Source organism: Dryas octopetala, chromosome 3 (genome assembly GCF_963921425.1).
Source record: "Dryas octopetala chromosome 3, drDryOcto1.1, whole genome shotgun sequence".
NCBI lineage: Eukaryota > Viridiplantae > Streptophyta > Magnoliopsida > Rosales > Rosaceae > Dryas > Dryas octopetala.
In genome coordinates this window covers 8,088,391-8,111,470 of record NC_141368.1, presented here as the reverse complement: position 1 = coordinate 8,111,470, position 23,080 = coordinate 8,088,391, and the positions used below count along the sequence as shown (strand labels likewise).

The following is a 23,080-nucleotide window of genomic DNA, read 5'->3' as shown; positions in this document are numbered from 1 at the left end:
CAACGCCTAAAGGATTAAGAGGTTATCCTTCTAATCATAAATTTTACTTTTCTTTGGCACAGGGGCGTTTTTGATTGATGGTAATTAATATCCAATCAATCATGCATTTAAGTATGTACCCCTCAGAAGTAGAAGTGTAGAACCCCATCCCCTCCTATCACGATCAGTTGGAGGAGAGGGCACTGAATGTAATAACAATGTCATTAATTTCTCGGACAAGGGCATATTAGTAATTTACTCGGCCGTTACAACTTACAAGGGCAAGGCCTACACAAATCAATTATAAATATGTGATGGCATTCCCAGCCAAAGGGTAATGTAAATATGGAGAAACCACCGTACACTGAAGATGAACTGAGCAGCAGCAGCAGCACCCAAAACCACCAAAAACCGGAGTCGCAGGGTGGCGGCGGCACCCGGCACCCGGTCTACCGAGGCGTGAGGAAGAGGCGGTGGGGCAAATGGGTGTCCGAAATCCGGGAACCACGCAAGAAGTCACGCATTTGGTTAGGGTCTTTCCCGGTGCCTGAGATGGCAGCCAAGGCCTACGACGTCGCCGCCTTCTGCCTGAAAGGCCGAAAAGCGCAGCTGAACTTCCCCGATGAGGTCGACCACCTGCCGAGGCCCCCCACGTGCGCGGCTAGAGACATTCAGGCAGCAGCGGCCAAGGCAGCGCATACAATGAAGTCAAATATTACCAACAAAAGTGCTGATCATCATCATGGATCGGACGGCTGTGATGATTTTTGGGGTGAGATTGAATTGCCTGAGCTAATGAATTGTAATACTGGGTGTTACTGGAATTATTCTTGTGGTTGGAGTAGTACTAGTTTTTCCGGTGATGCAGTGGCATGGCCAGAGGGAGAGCCTCCACTACAGCAATTTATGGGCAGGGCATGTCTCTGATTGATCATAATAAGAAATAAATTGTTAATGTGTGGTTGGTATGCTCCATATTTATGTATACCAACTTAATTAGGTATATATATATATTTATATATATATAGGTTGTGAGTCACTCTTATATAATATATATGTGTACTTAAATATTTGTTAGCACCTGGTTTTGAATTATGACCACAAATTAATTAATGTGACACACTTAATAATCTGACAGTTAATCTTCTGCATGGGTAGCTATTAGTTGGTTGATTATGATTATCACAAATTGAGCTTTTTTCATCATATGTCAAATTGATTTATGGCAAAATTAAAATGGAGGTTTAAATAATTTGTTGTGCTTTGTATTTTCGAGGATTATAGGATTTGATTTTTCTAGGAAACTGACGATCGAATTACACATCATGTTATATGTCAATTCAGGTAGTATATGTAAAATAGCCTTATACTAGCTATATATAAGCCTATAAGGCTATAACTATATATAAATGAAGTTGGAAATTATATATCTTTTAGAAGTACTTGCGGTGAAGAAGTTGTTAGAATAATGCATTATTGAAGGAGAGGTTTGTTTGCTTATTGGGATTTATGCTGGATGTGACTACGTGAGACAGTACGTATTCAAACATCCATAATTCAGGTTCGTACACTAATAATTCAGCGTCTATTACGTAATGATGATGCTGATTTTTGTGTTGAAGGGGAAATTTTTTTGAATGTAATCATTACATCGTTATATGGTGTAACTAATCTAACATATACAAATATTATTAAACGGTATATTTATATTAGTAAGATTTAATATTAATAACATATATTTATATTATAACACATATATTGATTACATTACATGACAGTTTATCAATTACACAAAAAAATCTCTCATGAAATTTAATTTTTGAGATACATGACTTGGTGTCAAAATTTTGTTTTATTTGTTTTTGGTATGTTTCCGGTCTTGTAAAGTTGTTGCCCATGCTTTGGTGCAACATAGTTTAGAGTATAATCAGCCTACGATGTGGATTGAAGAAGATACAAGTTGGCTAGCTAGTGCCAATCTTGAAACGTGAGTAACATCTTGAAACTCAATCTATAATCAATCTTCAGGCTTTCTTTAAAATAATAATAATAATAATAATAATAATTCAACGTCTTTCACATCCCACATAAATTCTCTATTTGCAGACAGCATTAGAGAAATATTCTTGATTTGAAGTATGCGTCAACAGGTTGAAGAGGTTGATGGAATACTTCAATGTTGACGAATAAGACAAGGGATAGTGGGTATAATTAAACATAATCATCGCCATACATGAATGAAAATGATTTGTTCCTACTTCTAATTCAATGTTGATGGTTTCATTTTGAATTAGGCCCGTAACTTTGGCCGATTAATTGATGGGTGCCTGAAGATCAGGATGCTATATATAACATGGAAACAAATGAATAAGCAATTTTTCGTGGAACACGTTAAGCAGGCCCTATCAAATTTTATCTCTTTTTTCAATAGATCTTTTAATATGGTAAAAGAAAAAAAATGAATAAATTCAAAACAATGCAATGGGTGCTCTGATAAAATAAAAATACAACAAAATGCAATATTGTGACACTATTTATATATAAATGTTCTTTCATTTGTCTAACAGTTTAAGATGTTATATTTTGAGATTATCAATTTGGATCAAAATTTATATCAAACTAACCAAAGGGGAAATGGGTTTTGCTTTTTATTTCTTTTGGGGGGTTGAAATTAATTAAGGGGATTGCCTGTTGAGAGAAGTCCCACATTGAAAATGTGAGGACCTTGCTAGTAGCTTATAAGGGTTTGGGCTACTCCACCCATTGCTAATTGGTTTTGGGATAGATGCTTAGATTTCTTCATGGTATCAGAGCAGGTTATCCACGTGATGCGCCTAACGGCCACACGTGCTCACACGTCACCCAATACAAATTGTCCACGTGTTAGGCTTAAATGACGCCACACGTGCGGGGGCGTGTTGAGAGAAGTTCCACATTGAAAATGTGAGGACCTTGCTAGTGGCTTATAAGGGTTTGGGCTACTCCTTCCATTGTCAATTGGTTTTGGGATGGATGCCTAAATTTCTTCATTGCCATTGACTGGTTTTTTTTTTTTTTTTTGGCCACTGCCATTGAATGGTTTAGAACATGAAATTTGGTAGATATTTGTAAAGACATGAAAATTTAAGAATCTAAGATTTGGACAATATATACAAGCCGACTTGAAAGGTATATAAAGTAGATATTATAGGTCAAAAGAAAGACAATACAAGAGAGATGAAGGTTGCAATGGCCATTGTCAATATTGCACATAAATGCATGTGAAATATAAAAGGCAATCCCCCAAAGATCTCATTCTATATATGAAGCCATGCATGCCCATATATATATATATATGGCACTTTCTGAAATCTGGTAATTTACTGAATGATTATTTACTGTCCTTAATCATTGAGTTGCTTGGAGAAATATTATTCCCTAGTGTCAGTGTCTCAGTGATGCTCTTCGTTGGGTTGCTTTCGTGCTCTCTTTCCAAACTTCCATGTTAGATGTTGCCAAATTGTTTAAACGTTGCTCAATTAATTTTTGATACACATGCATATTTATGCTGATGGGGTGTCCCTTTTTAATAACTTGATATATGTTGTTTAATTAATATTTAACACGATATAATTAGAATTTTTGTTTTAGTAGACATTGAGTTTGAAATCTCCACTCTCATTCTTCACTTTTTATTTAATAACCAATAAAATAGGGTTGCGCGCACTTCTATGGTCCGAAAAAGAGGCTGCTCGATCTCCTACATTTTTTAATAGCTTAAACTTTTTAAGCAATTCATTAATTCTCTAACATCATGCAACACCAAACATGTAAAAGGACCTAAAGAAGAATCGATTCTTTTAAGTACCCTTTACTGCAAAATGCATATACAATGGAGAGCAAATTTGCTCACCACCATCACCACCTTATTAATTGTTTGACATGTGTTATTTAGAGTAATAATGATATCTTAAATAATAAATTATCTTTCAAGTTTACCCTCATTTCTCTCACCGTTATTATCACCGGTAGCTTTTTTATATTTTTTTCATTTCAATGTCTTTTTCATTTTTTTTTTCTCCCAATACAACCCATCAGTTTTCATCACTCTTTCTAGCCTTCTTCCACTTGTGCTTTTCTGCAGTATTTGAGTGTTCAAACTAATACATACAAAATCTCCATGGCAATGCCTAAATGGATACCCCACTCCACAGTAAATAAGAAACAAATTTATAATAAACCAAAATTATGATTTCTGAGGAATTTAATGATGACGTTGAAGTTGAACAACCTCATGAAGGAATTTTTGACAATTTAGAATAAAAAAAAGATTAATGAAATTAAAAAGTTAAAAGATAAGAACTTTACCTTCTTAGTTTGTTGAATTCAAATACTGCAGTTGGACTTCATACATGAAGTTCATTCCAATTGCAAACAAAAATTATATATTCAATATTTTTGAGAAAATTTTACAATTACAGACATGCATGCCCACCAATATATCAAAGAAAATTCATTGGCTTATGAAGGATCATAAACTCGATTATCCAACAAACTAAAAAAATTTACATACTTGAGGTTCAAATGGTTCTTAAATAAAACCCATCAAATCAAAATTATAACATATTATCCTATATCCTAACATTAGACACCCAAAATCATCTCCAAATAACAATTAGAACTTCATTTCTCTTCAAATGCTGCAATTCACATCTTGGCCTAAGATATCAATTTTTATTCTAACTTGTCGACAATTCCTTCATGAGGTTGTTCAACTTCAACGTCATCATTTCATGCCTCAGAAATCATAATTTTGGTTTGTTATAAATTTGTTTCTTTTTTACTGTGGAGTGGGGCATCCATTTAGGCATTGCCATGGAGATTTTGTATGTATTAGTTTGAACACTCAAATACTGCAGAAAAGCATAAGTGGAAGAAGGTAAGAAAGAGTGACAAAAACTGATGGGTTGTATTGTTGGGGGGAAAAAAAATGAAAAAGACATTGAAATGAAAAGAATATGAAAATGTTACATGTGAAAATAATGGTGAGAGAAATGAGGGTAAACTTGGAAGATAATTTATTATTTTATTATAAAATAGCTTTTATCTGTATCATAAATGCATCAGAATGTGAAAATTTAAAAAAAGTTAACTATGGTTATCATTATTACTCTAAATGACACATGTCAAACAACTAATAAGGTAATGACGGTGGTGAGCAAATTTGTTCTCTATACAATGAGTCCACAGTCACAGTTGGACCACCAGGCCTTTGTTGTATGTGTTAATCTTATGGGAAATGTCAATCGATATTGTTGCCGCAATATGTGCAAGTTTTGTGCATGCAGTCGTCACTTTTGTATTCTCCATTTTGGCCGAAAATATCAATATCCAACATTTTCCTTCTTTTGGAGCTTTCAATAACCTCAACTTGTCATGCATCATTAATTTGGTGTCAAGCCAGCAGCTGGTGATAGCACAATATCAATGGAGAGAATTCAGGAGGCCGGGTACACATTATAAATAAAAGTTTGGATTCTCTGCTTTTCTAATTAATTTTTTTTTTTTTTTTTCAATCCTAACCATATAATATAAATGTAAGAGTTGCATGGGTAACTTCACTCGCGCTTAAAAAGTTATACAAATTCATTTTATTTTTTACTCCATATCTTTAAATAATAAATATATAACTAAAATTAAAAGTCAAGTAAAAACAAATCGAGAAAAACTAGTAGATAACCTAGATACTATGAATTAAGTTGAGGTTTGAGATTTGACATACATGAGTAATTTGTGCCATGGTTGAGGGGGTTGAAGCACTATATCAATGTGGGACAATTTCAATGGTACTGGGACTACTACTCGTACTACTAGCACATGCACCATCACTGTCACGTTTATAGAATTACTAATATTAATTGTTGAAAGCTCCATATATAAATTAACCTCTTAACAAAACAACAAAATCTAATAAATAAAGAGATCGAAATCACCATATATGTAGTTGTCTGCAATTTCTGGAGCCATCCTAATTAACATCCAATGTGTCACTAATCACTATAGGCCATGCTAAAGTTCACTGCTGCAGCATATGACAAATATTTGAAGGACATGGGTCCTATATAGCTAGCTAGTTTCCTGCACATTTTACCTGACAGCTAGTCTAGAGAAGCTTATCTCATGGGTCAAAGCGTGTTGAAATTTTGAAATGTTATCTGCTTCTTGGTGATTGAATAAACATCATGCATGGTACATTTTTAATTTTCACTCTTAAATAGTTCAGACCCAGTACGTACTGAATTTCTATTATAAGAAACAGCTGTAAGCAATTGGTGATCCACTGTGTGTCTTTAATAGGTAGAGCATATATGCAGCAGATATATATTAAGTTTTTTTTTTTTTTTTGGGCCAAAATCAAACAGTGAAGTATATGAAAGAAGATCCATGCATGGAAAAGTTAGTGTGAGCATTTGTAAGTATACATATGCAACTATGCAAGGAGACATGTTATGAACAAGTGGGACGGTACTCCATAAATGATTTTGTTGGGTGGTAGTGTGGTACTACTAATTTCTGTTTTTTTTTGGCCAAATTTATGTTCTCATGTTAAACACCACAGAAGTAGATCGATACCAAATGTTACACGTGAGCAAATTTTGAAAAATAAAGATGTGGAGGGCAATTGAGGAGTCTATGTCCCAGTTTTAATTTTAAGCATGGCCCTGGAATGGCATATGATTGCACCTATCCCCAACTGAAATGTTGGACAGAGGACCCCATTGTTAAAGAGGAGATGTGCTAGAGGGAAAATGATAGTTGTATTGTACATTTCTCATTATTTGTGGAATAGCTTGTAAGTCTTGCTATTCATTCATTATTGCAGTATTTACAATCAAGTGAAAGCAAATCTGAATGTGTGATTAATTTTCTCTTACTAGATAATTTGGCATATTTTATATATATATGTCAATCTATGTCATTAATTAAATTGAATCTTATTTGAATGTGTGATACAAATTAGATCATTTTCACTATGGTTATTTGTTTGAAAGAGGTGGTCTAAGTCAAAGGGAGAGGGAGGGAATTAGGGAAGAACAAGAATTAAACTTCTATTCCTAGTTTGCTTGGGTAGCTCTGGAAGCCTGGAAAGACTTGGGTAGTGCTTTATTTAAGAAGGGAAATTAAACAAGTAAGTTTTTGGGGTTAGTCCAAGTGGTGAGAGCAAGTGAGAAACTGAGTTAAGATTATGCATGATAAGTCTATGGTTTGCTACTTTGCTTCCCTCTAATATAACCGAAAAAGAAATTAAACAAGGTTTGAAAACCAACAATATAGACCTGGACTGCCCATTTAGATGGGCAACATATTTTGGCCCAATGAAGTTTCTGAGAATTTGCCAAGCAAGATTCAAGTCCAGTTGGATTGGATCATATTAAGCTCAGGCCCATTTCAAAAGATTTATGCTAAGTCCAAGTTTGTTCATGGCCGAATTTGTTGATCACCACAGAGGCTGTCAAGTGTCAACTGAGATCATCTTTAAGGACCAAAAGCTCAACCACGATACAAGATTGTAGCCCTCTTTGGTAGAGTAGACAAGATTGTAGTCGCATTTAGCTTATCAAATAAGATTCACTTGGGCCCAAAGTTTTAAAGCCTTTTTACACTATGTACGCCTGATAGCTAAATACGACACCGTCTACTATCATGAAAAAAAACAAGATCTATTTTGCAGCAAGAGAAGTAGTCATGAACCCTAACAATCCCCGAAATCAAATTCTGCTTTTGTGCGCTGTTTTTGTATGTCCTTTTTGAGTAATTAAGTTAGTTATTTATCACTTATAATTAAAGTACTCTAAATTAATAACTAATTGATAATGAAATCACATTTTTACTAAAATGGTATAAATTTTTCTAAATTAAATGTGTTGTATGAGTTGGAGTAGTTGGCCGAAGACAAAAACCCACCCCTACACACCCAGTTCAAACCCCCCTTCCTCCTGTAATAAAAAACAAACCGATTCTATACAAACTTCATTTAGATATTTGGAAGAGACTCATTTTAAATAAAATTTAAATATGTATATAAAACCCTTTCCATCCCAAAACCTATAAATAAGAAGCTGATGATACCGCTTTCATTTCTCCTAATTCCTCCTTCATATTCCATACAAAAATTCTCCTCATTGTGCATAAAACCCTAGTCCAGTAATCCCTAAATCTCTAATCTAATGGACTGGAACTCCGACACCCTACATTTCCTCTCTCAGTGCTTCCTCCACACCCTCTCTCCCGACCCCATCCCTCGCCGCCTGGCCGAGGCTTCACTCTGCGAGGCCTCCCTCCACCCCCATTTCAGCCTCGCCGTCCTCCGCCTCGTCTCCGACCCCACCGTCCACGACCAGATCCTCCACGCTGCCGCCGTCAACTTCAAGAACCACCTCAAGGCCCATTGGGCCCCCACCTCCTCCTCCGCCGGGCCCACTATCTCCGACGCCGAGAAGGACCAGATCAAATCCCTCATCGTCTCCATCACGCTCTCCGCCGCCCCCAAAATCCAGGCCCAGCTCGTCGAAGCCCTCGCCGTTATCGGGCCGGCTCTGCTCCCCGAGTTCGTCTCCAATCTCCAGAACGCTTCCCTGACCGGAGACTACGCCGTCATTAACGGTATTCTCGTCACTGCTAACTCCATGTTTGAGAAATTCCAGTGTCGCCTGTTTACCCAAACTCTTTTACTTGATTTGAATTACTGTTTGGACCATTTCGCCAAACCCCTTTTGGAAATTTTCTTAAAAAACGCAACTTTGATCGACTCTGCTGCCAATTCCGGTGGTGGGTCCGCCGGGGCACTCAGACCCATATTCGAATCACAGAGATTGTGTTGTAGGATTTTATACTCTTTGAATTTTCAATATCTGCCTGTGTTTTTTGAGGAACATATGAAGGAGTGTATGGCTGAGTTTATCAAATACTTAACCACTAGTTATCCGGTGCTCGAGAGTAGTGCTGATGGGCTTGAGCTTGTCGATGAGTTGCGTGCAGCTGTGTGTCAGTATCTTAACCTTTGTATGCAACATAGAGGGGGAGAGTTTCAAAAGTACTTGAATGGTTTTGCTTTTGCTGTGTGCAATTTATTAGTGAATGTCTCACAGTCGCAGACCCGTGATCAGGTTGCTGTTTCGGGTATTAAGTTTTTGACCACAGTTAGCACAAGTGTGCATCATAATCTGTTTGCTGACGAGGGAGTGATACTGATAATTTTTCGGGGCATTGTGATCCCAAATGTGAGGTTGAGGGATGAGGATGAGAAAATGTTTGAGATGGACTATACTGAGTACATTAGGAGGGATATGGAAGGTTGTGATATTGATACTAGGAGGTGGTTTGCAGCTGAACTTCTTAAAGGGATTGCTACCAATAATAAACTACAGGTCTCCCTTTTGTTTTCTTTATGGAAACAGGATTTTCTAAGCTCTTTTGCTATGAACCCAGTTGCAAATTGGAAGGAAAAGGACTGTGCAATATACTTGGTTGTATCACTTTCTACTAAGAGGGTTTGTGGTAATTCTGCTTGGACGGATCTCGTTGATGTTGGGAACTTCTTTCAGACAGTAATTGCTGCAGAATTGCAGAGTCAGGATGTGAATGAGTTTCCAATGCTTAAGGCGAGTGCACTGAAATTTTTCACAATGTTCCAGAATCATATACAAAAGGAGGTGACATCACATTTTTTTCCGGATTTGATTCGGTTCCTTGGTGCAGAGTCGAATGTTGTTCACTCTTATGCTGCAATTTCGATTGAGAAACTTTTCCTAGTAAAGGATTTGGGTGGAAGACTAAGATACACTTCAGCAGATTTTTCTCCACTTGTGCCAGTACTGATGACCAACCTCTTCGAGGCCTTGAAGTTTCCGGAATCCGAGCAAAATCAATACGTAATGAAGTGTATCTTGCGAGTTATCGGGGTTGCAGAGCTATCTCGTGAATTTGCTGAACCTTGCATTGCTAGGTTGACATTAATTCTCAATAAAGCTTGTGAAAACCCTGTGAAGTCAGACTTTAACCACTATCTTTTTGAGTCAGCGGTCATTCTTGTGAAGCAGGGGTGTAGGAAGGACGCCTCTCTCGTTTCGATCTTTGAGACAAATCTTCTTCCCACCATTCAGAAGATATTGTTGGGTGAACAAGTGACTGACTTCTTTCGTTATGCATTTGAGCTGCTGCATCAGTTTATTGAGTTGAAGAGGCCCTCCATTAATTCACTGCCCTACGTGCAGTTTTTTGAGAAACTTTTGTCTCCTGAGTCATTGGACAAGGCTTCTTCCGATGCCCATGCTTTTGTGTGTTTGCTTCAACTTAAACAATACCTTAAAAAGACATCCCAGGAGTTCAACCAAGACGGGAGGCTGAAACAGGTGCTTGAGACATTCAATAAGATTGATCTTCAATAAGCTTGTCTCATCTGGTAGCACTGACGAACATGGTTTCTAGTTGTACATATAGAATAATTGATTTTTTGCTGTATATATAAAATATTTGATTTAGTTATCAATTTACTGTGCTTCTCTGCTGCAAACATATGACAAATTAAACCATGCTGAATTATAAGAAACTTCTAAGATCAACAAGGAATGTTGGTGACTTGGAGGATAAGTTGAATTTCCATTTCCAACCCCAACTAGAATTCCTAATCGGTAGTGGCCGGTATAGGATATCTATCTATATAAGTATTGATATAGTGGCAAGATTTTTGGTGTTCTTTATTATCTTGCGTTATTCTTGGTTGGTTTGAGTTTGATTAATTCCCATCCTTAATCTCAACAGAACAAGAAAACAATCAAAAGCGGATCTCTCATCGTTTTTGCCTGACTGTTGCACAAAGTATTTCGTTTTTGGGACTAATTGCACAAAGTAATTGAGGAGGAAAATTCAACAATGTTATCTCTAGAAAGACCAAGTGGGTATCACTTGAATTAGAAGAGTCAAATAAGGTCCGGACAACTTTGACAAAAATAAAATAAAATTGTGGGCTATATTATGGCCCAATGAAGTTTATGAAAATTTGCCAAAAAGGTTATTGGGTTTTAATTTTGGTCATTTTAAATTCAGGCCCATTTTGAGATTGACTAAGGATAAGTCGAAGATTAGGCATGACCAACTTGTTAAGAAAAATTTATATCATTATCCTAACACTACGCGGTGGTGATGTGATCAATCGACTTATATTATAACACATGTACAATTTTTAAGGTCTTATTTAGTGTTTTAAATATGAACAATTATACATGTATTGTAATATGAGTAAATTGGTCACACCACTTTGTATTGTTACAAAAAATTTCTCACTTTGCAAATTACCAAATGAGCCGCTAGTTGAGACAAAGATAGCCACGAGGGTAGCCAAAGTAGGCAACCGCCCTGGAGGGTCTGGACCATGAACTGAGAGCATTTTAAGGACCCAATTCTCAACCACAACGCAAGATTGTTGCCCACTTTGGCACCACCATAAGATCCAGTAAGGCCCAAGAACGAATACGACGCCGTTTACAACCAGGGAATAAAAGAGCAAAAGCCACGTGTATTTGATCCCCGTAGCATAGTCGGTGGACGATTCCGAAACCTATAAATACAAAGCGGATGATCCAAATTCTTACACGATTTGCAGAAAATCTCTAGACTCTAATCCAATGGAGTGGAACTCCGAAACCCTAGAGTTCCTTTCTCAGTGCTTTCTCCACACCCTGTCTCCAGCACCCGAGCCTCGCCGACAGGCCGAGAATTACCTCTCCGAGGCCTCCCTCCGTTCCAATTACGGCCTGGTCGTCCTCCGACACGTCGCCGACCCCACCGTCAACGAACACATCCGCCAGGCCGCCTCCGTCAACTTCAAGAACCACCTCAAGGCCCGATCGGCCCACACCAGCTCCTTTTCCGGGCCCATTATCCCGCACGCCGAGAAGGACCAGATCAAAGCCCTCATCGTCTCCCTCATGCTCTCCTCCACCCCCAAACTCCAGCGCCAGCTCAGCGAAGCCCTCGCCCTCATCGGCAAGCACGATTTCCCCAAACTCTGGCCCGCTTTGCTCCCCGAGCTCGTCTCCAACCTCCACAAGGCTTCCCTCGCCGGAGACTATGCCTCCGTTAACGGTATTCTCGGCACTGCTAACTCTATTTTTAAGAAATTTCGGTACGAAACCAATGATGTTTTGCTTGATTTGAAATACTGTTTGGACAATTTCGCCGCACCCCTTTCGGAAATTTTTGTAAAAACTGCAAATTTGATTGACTCGGCTGCCAATTCGGGTGGTGGGTCTGCTGCGGCACTCAAAACGCTATTCGAATGCCAGAGATTGTGTTGCAGGATTTTCTACTCGTTGAATTTTATAGAATTGCTTGAGTTTTTCGAGGAACATATGAATGTTGGATGACTGAGTTTATCAAATACTTAACCACTAGTTATCCAGCACTCGAGAGTAGTGCTCATGGGGTCGCCTTTGTTGATGAGTTGCGTGCAGCGACGTGTGAGAATCTTAACCTTTATATGGGAAAGAATGAGGAAGAGTTTCAAAAGTACTTGAATGATTTTTCAATCGCCGTGTGTAATTTATTAGCGAATGTCTCTTCCCAAGCATCTAGCCGTGATCGGCTAGCTGTTACAGCTATTAAGTTCTTGACCACTGTTAGCACAAGTGTGCATCATAGTCTGTTTGCTGGCGACGGAGTGATACAACAGATTTGTGAGGGCATTGTGATACCTAATGTGAGGTTGAGGGATGAGGATGAGGAGCTGTTTGAGATGAACTATATGGAGTACATTAGGAGGGATATGGAAGGTAGTGATCTTGATACTAGGAGGAGGATTGCATGTGAGCTTCTTAAAGGGATTGCTACCAATTATAAGCAACAGGTTATTAATTTAGTTTCTGTACAGTTACAGAATTTGCTAAGCTCTTTTGCTACAAACCCAGTTGCAAATTGGAAGGATAAGGACTGTGCAATATATTTGCTTCTATCACTTGGTACTAAGAAGGCTGATGGTACTTCTGTTTCAGCAGATCTTGTTGATATTGGGAACTGTTGATGCAAATTTCCGTGAGATAGATGCAGCAACTTAGAAATAGTGACCTGGCTGATCCGAAGTCTTGCTGGATGATGACGTGGATGTTGATTGAGATCTTCCTGTAGACAAACACAAGATCAAAGGAGATGGACCGGTGTGGTACCAGCCAAACACGCTCCGATGATGAAGTCAGTGATGTGTGTTTGATGGTGTTTGAATGGAAGTGAGGAAGAACATGTGATGAACTTGGGAGAATGGGAAGAACAAGGCAAATGTTCTGGGTTTATTCTCAGCAAGTCCAAGTGTGTTTTTGGTAAGCCAAAGTTTGTGCAAGTGTTTGCTTTGTGATGGCTGGATGGATGGGATCCTTGCTTTGTGCATATAAGTTGGTTTATATAGACAAGGGAAGGTGTGGAGAGTAAGTTACCTGCATGTGATTGAGTGGCTGAGAGAGATCCACGCGTTCGGTCATAACTAGTAGCATGCATAGCTACTCACCTCCTTTGCATTCAATGCTGCATTGAATGCAAGGATGGAAGATCAGGTGGAATGCCCCAATAGTCATGGCTGTGAGCTGGAATGTCTTATCTGTCAGAGAGTCACGTCAGGTGCACTTGAGTATGGCGGTTCGTCCCAACGTGATCTTCTTTAGGATGGCGGTGGGAGGCCGAGCCGATCCGAACACATGTCCTCACGTGTAGACGTGAAACTCATGTGTGATCGGATCGGATTTAGACAAGTCGGCCAAGCCGATTAGGTAGGTAGTGCAGTGATCCTCTCAAGTGAAATCCGGCCGCAACTAGGTTCTGAGATGACGATCACCAAAGCCGAGCCGATCCGAACTGGGAATGGAATGGACTGAGTTGATATGGTGATGTGGAGATCCACGTCTGATCGTGATCGGTCATTGGTCCGGGCCGAGCCGAACCAATGGTTGAGATGATCAAGTGGTGACAAGATTGTCCAAGCACGTCTGATCGTGATCGGTCATTGGGCCGGGCCGAGCCGAACCAATGGTTGAGATGATCAGGTGGTGACAAGATTGTCGAAGCACGTCTGATCGTGATCGGTCATTGGGCCGGGCCGAGCCGAACCAATGGTTGAGATGATCAGGTGGTGACAAGATTGTCGAAGCACGTCTGATCGTGATCGGTCATTGGGCCGGGCCGAGCCGAACCAATGGTTGAGATGATCAGGTGGTGACAAGATTGTCGAAGCACGTCTGATCGTGATCGGTCATTGGTCCGGGCCGAGCCGAACCAATGGTTGAGATGATCAGGTGGTGACAAGATTGTCGAAGCACGTCTGATCGTGATCGGTCATTGGGCCGGGCCGAGCCGAACCAATGGTTTGAGATGATCAGGGGGTGACAAGATTGTCAAAGCACGTCTGATCGTGATCGGTCATTGGTCCGGGCCGAGCCGAACCAATGGTTGAGATGATCAGGTGGTGACAAGATTGTCGAAGCACGTCTGATCGTGATCGGTCATTGGTCCGGGCCGAGCCGAACCAATGGTTGAGATGATCAAGTGGTGACAAGATTGTCGAAGCACGTCTGATCGTGATCGGTCATTGGTCCGGGCCGAGCCGAACCAATGGTTGAGATGTGACTGGAGAAAAATGATCTCCAAATCCGAGCCGAACTGATGGTGCCGAAAAAGATGATCTCTCGAATTCCTAGTGGATCCCAATGTCGGTTCGGATCGGATATGGGTAACCCGGAGGTAAGAGCCGATCTCAGATGTACATGTTGTTGGCATTTGCTGAGCTAAGATGATGACACAGATGGCTGGGTCTGACCAAGTTGACCATCAAAGAGTCTGAGCAAAAATGGGACCTGGTGTGCCACGTGTTGGTCTGTGATTGGCCATTGAATCCATGTGGATTTATCCACAAACAGGAACTTCTCCGGGACGGTAATTATTCCAGAATTGCAGAGTCAGGATGTGAATCGGTTTCCAATGCTTAAGGCCAGTTCACTAAAATCTTTCACAATGTTCCGGAATCATATTCCAAAGCATGTGCCATTACAACTTTTTCCGGATTTGATTCGGTTACTTGGTGCAGAGTCGCATGTTGTTCACTCTTATGCTGCAATTTGTATTGAGAACCTTTTGCTGGTGAAGGATGAGGGTGGAAGAGCAAGATATACTTCAGCAGATATTTCTCCAATTGTGCCGGTACTGGTGACCAACCTCTTTATGGTTCCAGAATCCGAGGAAAATCCTTACATAATGAAGTGTATTATGCGAGTTCTTGGGGTTGCTGAGCCATCTCGTGAAATTGCTGAAGCTTGCATTAACGGGGTGATGTCAATACTCAACAAAGCTTGTGCAAACCCCAAGAACCCAGTAGTTAACCACTATCTTTTTGAGTTAGCTGCTGTTCTTGTGAACCGGGTATGTGCGAGGGATGCCTCTCTCATATCAATTTTTGAGACAAACCTTTTTCCCAGCCTCCAGAGAATACTGGGTGAAAATGTGACAGTTCTTTCCTTATGCATTTCAGCAGTTGGCTAATGAGTAATGCCCCTACCCTTAAGCAGATATTGGTCCTTTCCTCTTCATGGCTGCTTCAAATGAACTGCTAATGGTTGCAGGCGTGGTCTGGGTGGGCAAACTAGTGTTGAGGTCCTGAGTTCAAATCTCATGAACTCTGAAGTGGTAATTGGGACGGGGTGGTTTGTGGGCTTCCTTGGCTCAAGGTCAGGTCATTGGGGCGGAGTTGTCGGCCATCTTAGAAGGGTTGTGTGTGGTCAAGAATGCGAGCTAGTTGGCTTCCTGTTGTGGTGGGAGTGGGAGTGGATTCTCGGCGGGCAGCGGAGCAACTTTCTCATTATGTGGATGATGATGATCCTCTTTATAATCTTCTTCCAAACTGTCATAGTCTGATTCAAAGATTAGAAAGGTGTTATGTGAATCATGTGTTTAGGGAGGGAGTAGTCTGGTAGTTGATATTTTGGCCAATTAAGGGTTGTCGATGAGCTGGGTTGTGTTGGGATTTTGGGGTTGTCTCTATGAGTGTGAGTTGTTGCGTCTTTGATGCCCCTTTTCAGTTTTCTCAGCTCTAGGTCTCCTCATGGAGGATCAGTGTAGGGTCTCTTGACCCAACCCAAATTTATTTCTGTTTAGTTGACATGTAATGTGTCACTATATAATACAATGTGTCACCAATCACTATATTCTACTAAACTTCACTGCTGCAACATATGACAAATTATAAGAAACAGTAAGAGAAACTTTTTTGCTGAATTATAAGAAACAGTAAGCAATTGCTGATCCACTGTGTCTATATTAGGTAGAACCTATGCGACAGTAATAGTAAGAATTTTTTTGCTTTTTTGGGTCCAAAATGAATCATTAAGTATGCGAGAAGACATGTAAAAGCAATTGTGAGGAAAGTATGGAAATAAGTAGAGGAAAGAAAACATAAAACAACAAATTGGAGGAATAATGACTTTGTTGGGTTGTGCTGCTTTTTGTTCTCATGTTGACCCCACAGAAGTAGATACCAAGTGTTACACGTGAAGACATTTTTGAAAATAAAGCTGTGGAGAGGTGTCTAACTCACAGTTTTAATTTTAAGCATTGCATCATATATGATTGTACATTTGTACCTATTCCCAACTGATATGTTGGGCAGAGGACCCCATTTTTATTCAAGTATGCCATAGGGGAAAAGATAGTTGTATTTAATGTCTCCTTATTCTATTTTTTGGGATAATCTGACATGTTTTATTATATTATTAGTTTGTCCATCTAAATGATTGATTTGGTCAAAAATTAATTTTTAAAATGTGTAATTTAGATTGACAGATTATCAACATATATATTATGTGTTTCATATAATGCTACTTCTTAAATGAAGCTTAGAATTAAGATTATTTTGATGGTCTTCAAACACATTGTCCTTACTGAGTACAAACTTTCAAATTTATAGGAGGAGCATTAATGTTATGGGGTAAGTTGATCCCACTTGCTCCTCACTTGATTTGCCAGTGCTTTATCACTGGACTTATAGGAAGGGGAGCTAAATAAGGTTGGAAACCAAAATAACCAATAATATAGGTTAGGATACTAATGATTATTTGGTATAGTAAATGATATTTAGTCTCCTTTGTGACCTTTGTCAGAGTGATCTTCACTTCAAATCTCATAAATAATAATTGATTAATTAAAAAAAACATTATAGGTAAGGATGAGCTAGATTTTTTGGTCAAAGAAGTTTTAGAAAATTGCCAAGAAAGATTGTTGGGTTCCATTTCAGTTGGGTTTTTATTTGGGTCATCTTAATCTCAGGCCCATTTTGAGATTGAGTAATGATAAGCTGTATGACCAACTTTGTTGATTACGAAATGGGCTACCAACTAAGATTATCTTTAAAGACAAACTTACCTATCACGCGTTAATATACCTTAGATAAACATGTTTATCTTTCTCATTTCTCATTACGTACTTAGATCGTATAAAAATAATAGATGTATACATCCATTACTTGGAAATTTAACTCTTATATTAAGGACCTTAAGCTGTAATTGTAGCCTACTTGGGTAGAGCAGCCAAGGGCCTGCTTACCACAATAAGATTCACCAGGGCCCAGAGTTTAAGCCCACTTGAATACGACACCGTCTATGCGGGATAAGGGAAAAAGCCACGTGTATTTGATCCAGTAGCATAAAAGGCCATCCCAAACTTTCCCAGCGTTTTTTCATGGTCGGTTCCGGATTAAAATCCCGAAATTAAAATCCCCGAAATTCTTCGTTTTCGGATTTTCCCTCTCTCGCCAGTCTCTCTCACTTTTTGAGTTATTTACGCAAAAACCCTAGTCCAGTAGCAGAGACGAGAGAGCAAAACCCTACTCCGTGCACCCAAAACCCTCACAGAGTGAGTGATCGAGAAGAGAGAGTGAGAGCAAAGCTATAATCAAATCCCCAATGGAGTGGAACGCCGAAACCCTACAGTTTCTCTCCCAGTGCTTCCTCAACACCCTCTCTCCGGCCCCGGAGCCTCGCCGCCACGCCGAGAAGTCTCTCTCGGAGGCCTCCCTCCACCCCAATTACGGCCTCGCCGTCCTCCGCCTCGTCGCCGAGCCCTCCGTCGACGACCAGATCCGCCAGGCCGCCTCTGTCAACTTCAAGAACCACCTCAAGGCCCGATGGGCCAACGCCGCCTCCTCCGACGAGCTCTTCATTCCCGACGCCGAGAAGGACCAGATCAAAGCCCTCATCGTCTCCCTCATGCTCTCCTCCACCCCCAGAATCCAGGGTCAGCTCAGCGAAGCCCTCGCCCTCATCGGCAAGCACGATTTCCCCAAGCTCTGGCCCGCTTTGCTCCCGGAGCTCGTCTCCAACCTCCACAAGGCTTCCCTGGCCGGAGACTACGCCTCCGTTAACGGTATTCTCGGTACTGCCAACTCTATTTTTAAGAAATTTCGGTACTCGTACAAGAGCAATGATCTTTTTCTTGATTTGAAATACTGTTTGGACAATTTTGCCGCACCCCTTTTGGAGATTTTCGTAAAAACAGCGAATTTGATCGACTCGTCTGCCAATTCGGGTGGCGGGTCTGCTGCGGCACTGAAACCGCTGTTTGAATCCCAGAGATTGTGTTGTAGGATTTTCTACTCGTTGAATTTTCAAGAATTGCCCGAGTTTTTTGAGGACCATATGAATGAGTGGATGACTGAGTTTAAGAAATATTTGATCACTAGTTACCCAGCGCTGGAGAGTAGTGCTGATGGGCTTGCGCTAGTTGATGAGTTGCGTGCAGCGGTGTGTGAGAATATTAACCTTTATATGGAGAAGAATGAGGAAGAGTTTCAAACTTACTTGAATGGTTTTGCTTCCGCGGTGTGGAATTTATTAGCGAATGTCTCCCAGGCATCTACCCGTGATCAGCTAGCTGTTACAGCTATTAAGTTCTTGACAACTGTTAGCACAAGTGTGCATCATAGTCTGTTTGCTGGTGATGGAGTGATACCACAGATTTGTCAGGGCATTGTGATCCCTAATGTGAGGTTGAGGGATGAGGATGAGGAGCTGTTTGAGATGAACTATATTGAGTACATTAGGAGGGATATGGAAGGTAGTGATCTTGATACTAGGAGGAGGATCGCATGTGAACTTCTTAAAGGGATTGCTACCAACTATAAACAACAGGTTACCAATTTGGTTTCTGAGCAGATACAGAATTTGTTAAACTCTTTTGCTACAAACCCAGTTGCAAATTGGAAGGATAAGGACTGTGCAATATATTTGGTTGTATCACTTGCTACTAAGAAGGCCGGCGGTACTTCTGTTTCGACTGATCTTGTTGATGTTCAGAACTTCTTTGGGACAGTAATTGTTCCAGAATTGCAGAGTCAAGATCTGAATGGGTTTCCAATGCTCAAGGCTGGTGCACTGAAATTTTTCACAATGTTCCGGAATCATATTCCAAAGCCTATGACAATACAATTTTTTCCAGATTTGATTCGGTTTCTTCGTGCAGAGTCGAATGTTGTTCACTCTTATGCTGCAAGTTGTATTGAGAAGCTTTTGCTGGTAAAGGATGAGGGTGGAAGAGCAAGATATACTTCAGCAGATATTTCTCCAGTTCTGCTGGTACTCATGACCAACCTCTTTGAGGCCTTGAAGGTTCCAGAATCCGAGGAAAATCAATACGTAATGAAGTGTATTATGCGAGTTCTTGGGGTTGCAGACATATCTCGTGAGATAGCTGAACCTTGCATTAATGGGTTGACGTTTATACTCAACAAAGCTTGTGAAAACCCCAAGAATCCAGTATTTAACCACTATCTTTTTGAGTCTGTGGCTGTTCTTGTGAAGCGGGCATGTGCGAGGGATGCCTCTCTCATATCGATTTTTGAGACAAACCTTTTTCCCAGCCTCCAGAAAATACTGGGTGAAGATGTGACCGAGTTCTTTCCTTATGCATTTCAGCTGTTGGCTCAGCTTGTTGAGTTGAATCGGCCCCCCATTCCATTGCCCTACATGCAGATTTTTGAGATACTTTTGTCTCCTGAGTCATGGAAAAAGGCTTCCAATGTCCCTGCTCTTGTGCGTTTGCTTCAAGCATTCCTTCAGAAGGCACCACATGAGCTCAACCAAGAGGGGAGGCTGCGACAGGTGCTTGAGATATTCAATAAGCTTGTCTCAGCCCGTAGCACAGACGATCAGGGTTTCTATGTGCTGAATACTGTTATTGAGAGCCTTGAATATAGTGTGGTTGCGCCTTACATTGGTCACATTTGGAGTGCACTTTTCACAGTGCTCCAAAGCAGGCAAACGGCAAAGTTTATCAAGTCTCTCTTGATTTTTATGTCACTCTTTCTGGTCAAACATGGAACTAGAAACCTTGCAGATACAATGAATGCTGTTCAGGCCAACATATTTCAGGTGATCTTAGTGCAGTTTTGGATACCTTATCTTAAGCTTATTACAGGAGCCATTGAGACTAAGTTGACTGCAGTTGCGTCAGCCAAACTTATATGTGAATCTCCAACCCTTTTGGACGATGCAGCTTGGGGAAAAATGCTGGATAGCATTGTGACCCTTATTTCACGGTCTGAGCAGGATAGGGTTGAAGACGATCCAGAAATGCCTGATATCGCAGAAAATGTGGGTTATTCTGCCACCTTTGTTCGTCTTCACAATGCTGGGAAGAGAGAGGATGACCCTCTGAAAGATATAAGGGATCCAAAGGAATTTTTGGTGACTTCATTGGCTAGGCTTTCTGCACTTTCCCCTGGCAGATACCCTCAAATCATCAGCCAGAATCTTGACCCAACCAATCAGGCAGAACTACTTCGTCTTTGCAGCTCTTATAATTGCCCAATTGTTTGAGTAAGTATACATCTGAAGTTGCATTCTTTTCTTTGTTAATTATGCACCGTTTGCTATTATTTCTGATGTTTAAGTATAAAGCATGTCTTAATTACAATCTGGCATTGGTTGTGGTGATATTCAAATTCTGACAACAGTTTGTAGAATAAACATTTAAAACACATTGGGGTTTAAAGTTGAGTCAGTTGTAGACTGAGATCTTTTCTGATACAGGAAAGGTTGTTGCTTTGTTATTTGTTTCTCATTATCTTACACTAATAAGAAACTGATCATGTGCATTGGACATCAGCAATGATTTTAATAGAAAAAGAAAATCCTTATTTTCAGTTTGATGAATTTTTGTATTGGGTTAGCATAAGAAGTTGTGCAACAATGTCCTTTTTTTTTCACTATATGCTTCTCTTCCCCTATCCAATAATCAACCAAAGTTGCTTCTTAGAAATTATGGATCCATATCCCTATTTCATTGTCATTACATTAATAGAAAATTATTTCTTTTCCAAATCATATTTCTCAGTGATGTGTACCGTAAGGTATGTGTGTGTAATGTGTATATCTTAGTGGTACATCATTATTTTACTGGTATGCTAAAATGAAATTTGCATTGGATCATAAAATTATGAAATTGTATCATGTCCAGGAAGACTTCCATTATAGACAAGTGCTGTGCAGTGATTGGTTTGAAGTTTAATAATCAATGTGAAGGGTTTTCCTTGAAAGTTTTAGTGAAATTACACTAACGAGAGTACCCCGAGTTTTGTTTGAAAACTAAACCTAATTGCACTAAAAGTAAATAAAGTTGATCCTGCTAAAGAGATAGCCTTGTAGAATATAGGATATTTGGAGAAATCTGTTCGCTCAACTTGCGTTAACCTTGAAATCTTCACGTATGACCTGCATCAGAGAAACAGAAAGAGAGGGAGCTCTGGTTGGACATTCCCTTTCTTTTGAAAAAAGTATTAGATTATGTCAAAAACTGTTAGTGATCTTGTTTTCATCATAATACGCCAGGGGACATTTTTGTTTTATATGTTACTTTTGTTTTTGTTCAATTCAAGTTTAATTGCTGCTACCACTTCAAGAAAGCATCTAATCTTCCTGTGTAAACTTTCAGGATTTCACGTGGCAATGAAGATGCGGGTTTTTTGTTTGAAGTTTCAACGAGTCTTGGTCAGCATGCATTTGTGAGCAACCAGTGTTATCCTCTAGTCAGTGGGTTTAGAAGATTGTCTTCATCTCTGCAAGTTTTAAGGTCTTCTGCAGAAATGACGTGGGATTTTTTGTTACACTTCTCTGAGTTGATCTACCATGCATAGCAAGCACCCAGTGGTTTATTTGATTTTACTGTTGAAATCCTATATCAGCATGGGTATTCCTTTGCTGTTTCCTGTCTTTCTCCGCATGCATTTGTCGGAAAATGGTAGATCTGTATTGTGGTCATAAACTTGTCTTTGTTCAGTATAATTGCATATTTGCATGTATGCATTATTGCATCATTGTTATTCATTTCACTTTGTCACCTCTAGTTGGTTAAGTAATCTTTGGCATTTTTCTTGTTTAGCATTTGCCGCGTACAGTGGCTTTACATATAGAGGGGTCACGGCCCCTGCAAAGTTTTGAAAAAAAAAAAAAAGTACAATTCTATTCTTCTAAAAATTATGTCTTTTTTTTATAAAATGTTTCTTTTCTTCTATTCTATATTCTTCTCAAAAATATCGTTGAGTAAATTAAATCAAAGACATACCTGGCAACATCATTTAGATACTTGATTTTTATGGGTTATGAATAAATATGAGTTTATTTTTCTTTTATATTTAAGGGATTAATATTGCTTTTTTTATTTATTTGAGAAAATAGGGAATCAAACTTGGGTGGAGGGCACAAAATTTTTGCCCTTTCAATTGAGTTATTCCAACAATTAGTTTGTTAGGAGTGGGTTGATTTACTCAATTATTTTGTATTTTGTTCTTGACTTAATTTCTTTTATGTATTTTTTTTTTCCACATTTACTCTTGTAAAAACTGCAATAATTGGTGATTTATTCTTTAAATTTATTTATTTTAAGAACCGAACTTCTATAAAGCCATTTCTTAGTTTGAAACCCTCTTAACCTAAATACTAATAACAATTAATTAATTAAACATCTCTTACAAAAATAAGAGCGGTTCTATGAGTCTATGACCACCCTAACCAATTTTTTCCTCAAACTACCAATTATATCC

General features: G+C 39.5%; 2 protein-coding genes and 2 pseudogenes across 2 annotated transcripts; all 4 read left to right on the top strand.

Moving 5' to 3' along the window:
* Window positions 1-278: 278 nt before the first annotated feature.
* Window positions 279-1,121, top strand: LOC147290425 (Integrase-type DNA-binding superfamily protein). Its single transcript, XM_086237275.1, has one exon. It carries the CDS (start codon window positions 325-327, stop codon window positions 904-906), a length of 582 nt encoding a protein of 193 aa, XP_086093401.1. The 5' UTR covers window positions 279-324; the 3' UTR covers window positions 907-1,121.
* A 6,927-nt stretch (window positions 1,122-8,048) lies between these two features.
* LOC147290424 (exportin-2 pseudogene) lies at window positions 8,049-10,646 on the top strand (annotated as a pseudogene).
* Window positions 10,647-11,642: 996 nt separating this feature from the next.
* On the top strand, window positions 11,643-15,541 carry LOC147290423 (exportin-2 pseudogene; annotated as a pseudogene).
* Window positions 15,542-17,743: 2,202 nt separating this feature from the next.
* Window positions 17,744-22,377, top strand: LOC147290422 (cellular apoptosis susceptibility protein, putative / importin-alpha re-exporter). The gene is made up of 2 exons (XM_086238616.1): window positions 17,744-20,858; window positions 21,973-22,377. Exon 1 carries the CDS (start codon window positions 17,949-17,951, stop codon window positions 20,856-20,858), a length of 2,910 nt encoding a protein of 969 aa, XP_086094742.1. The 5' UTR covers window positions 17,744-17,948; the 3' UTR covers window positions 21,973-22,377.
* The last annotated feature ends 703 nt before the right edge of the window (window positions 22,378-23,080 follow it).

Coding starts and splice junctions, on each gene's coding strand:
- LOC147290422 (XM_086238616.1), top strand. CDS start 17,949: ATGGAGTGGAACGCCGAAACCCTACAGTTTCTCTCCCAGTGCTTCCTC.
- LOC147290425 (XM_086237275.1), top strand. CDS start 325: ATGGAGAAACCACCGTACACTGAAGATGAACTGAGCAGCAGCAGCAGC.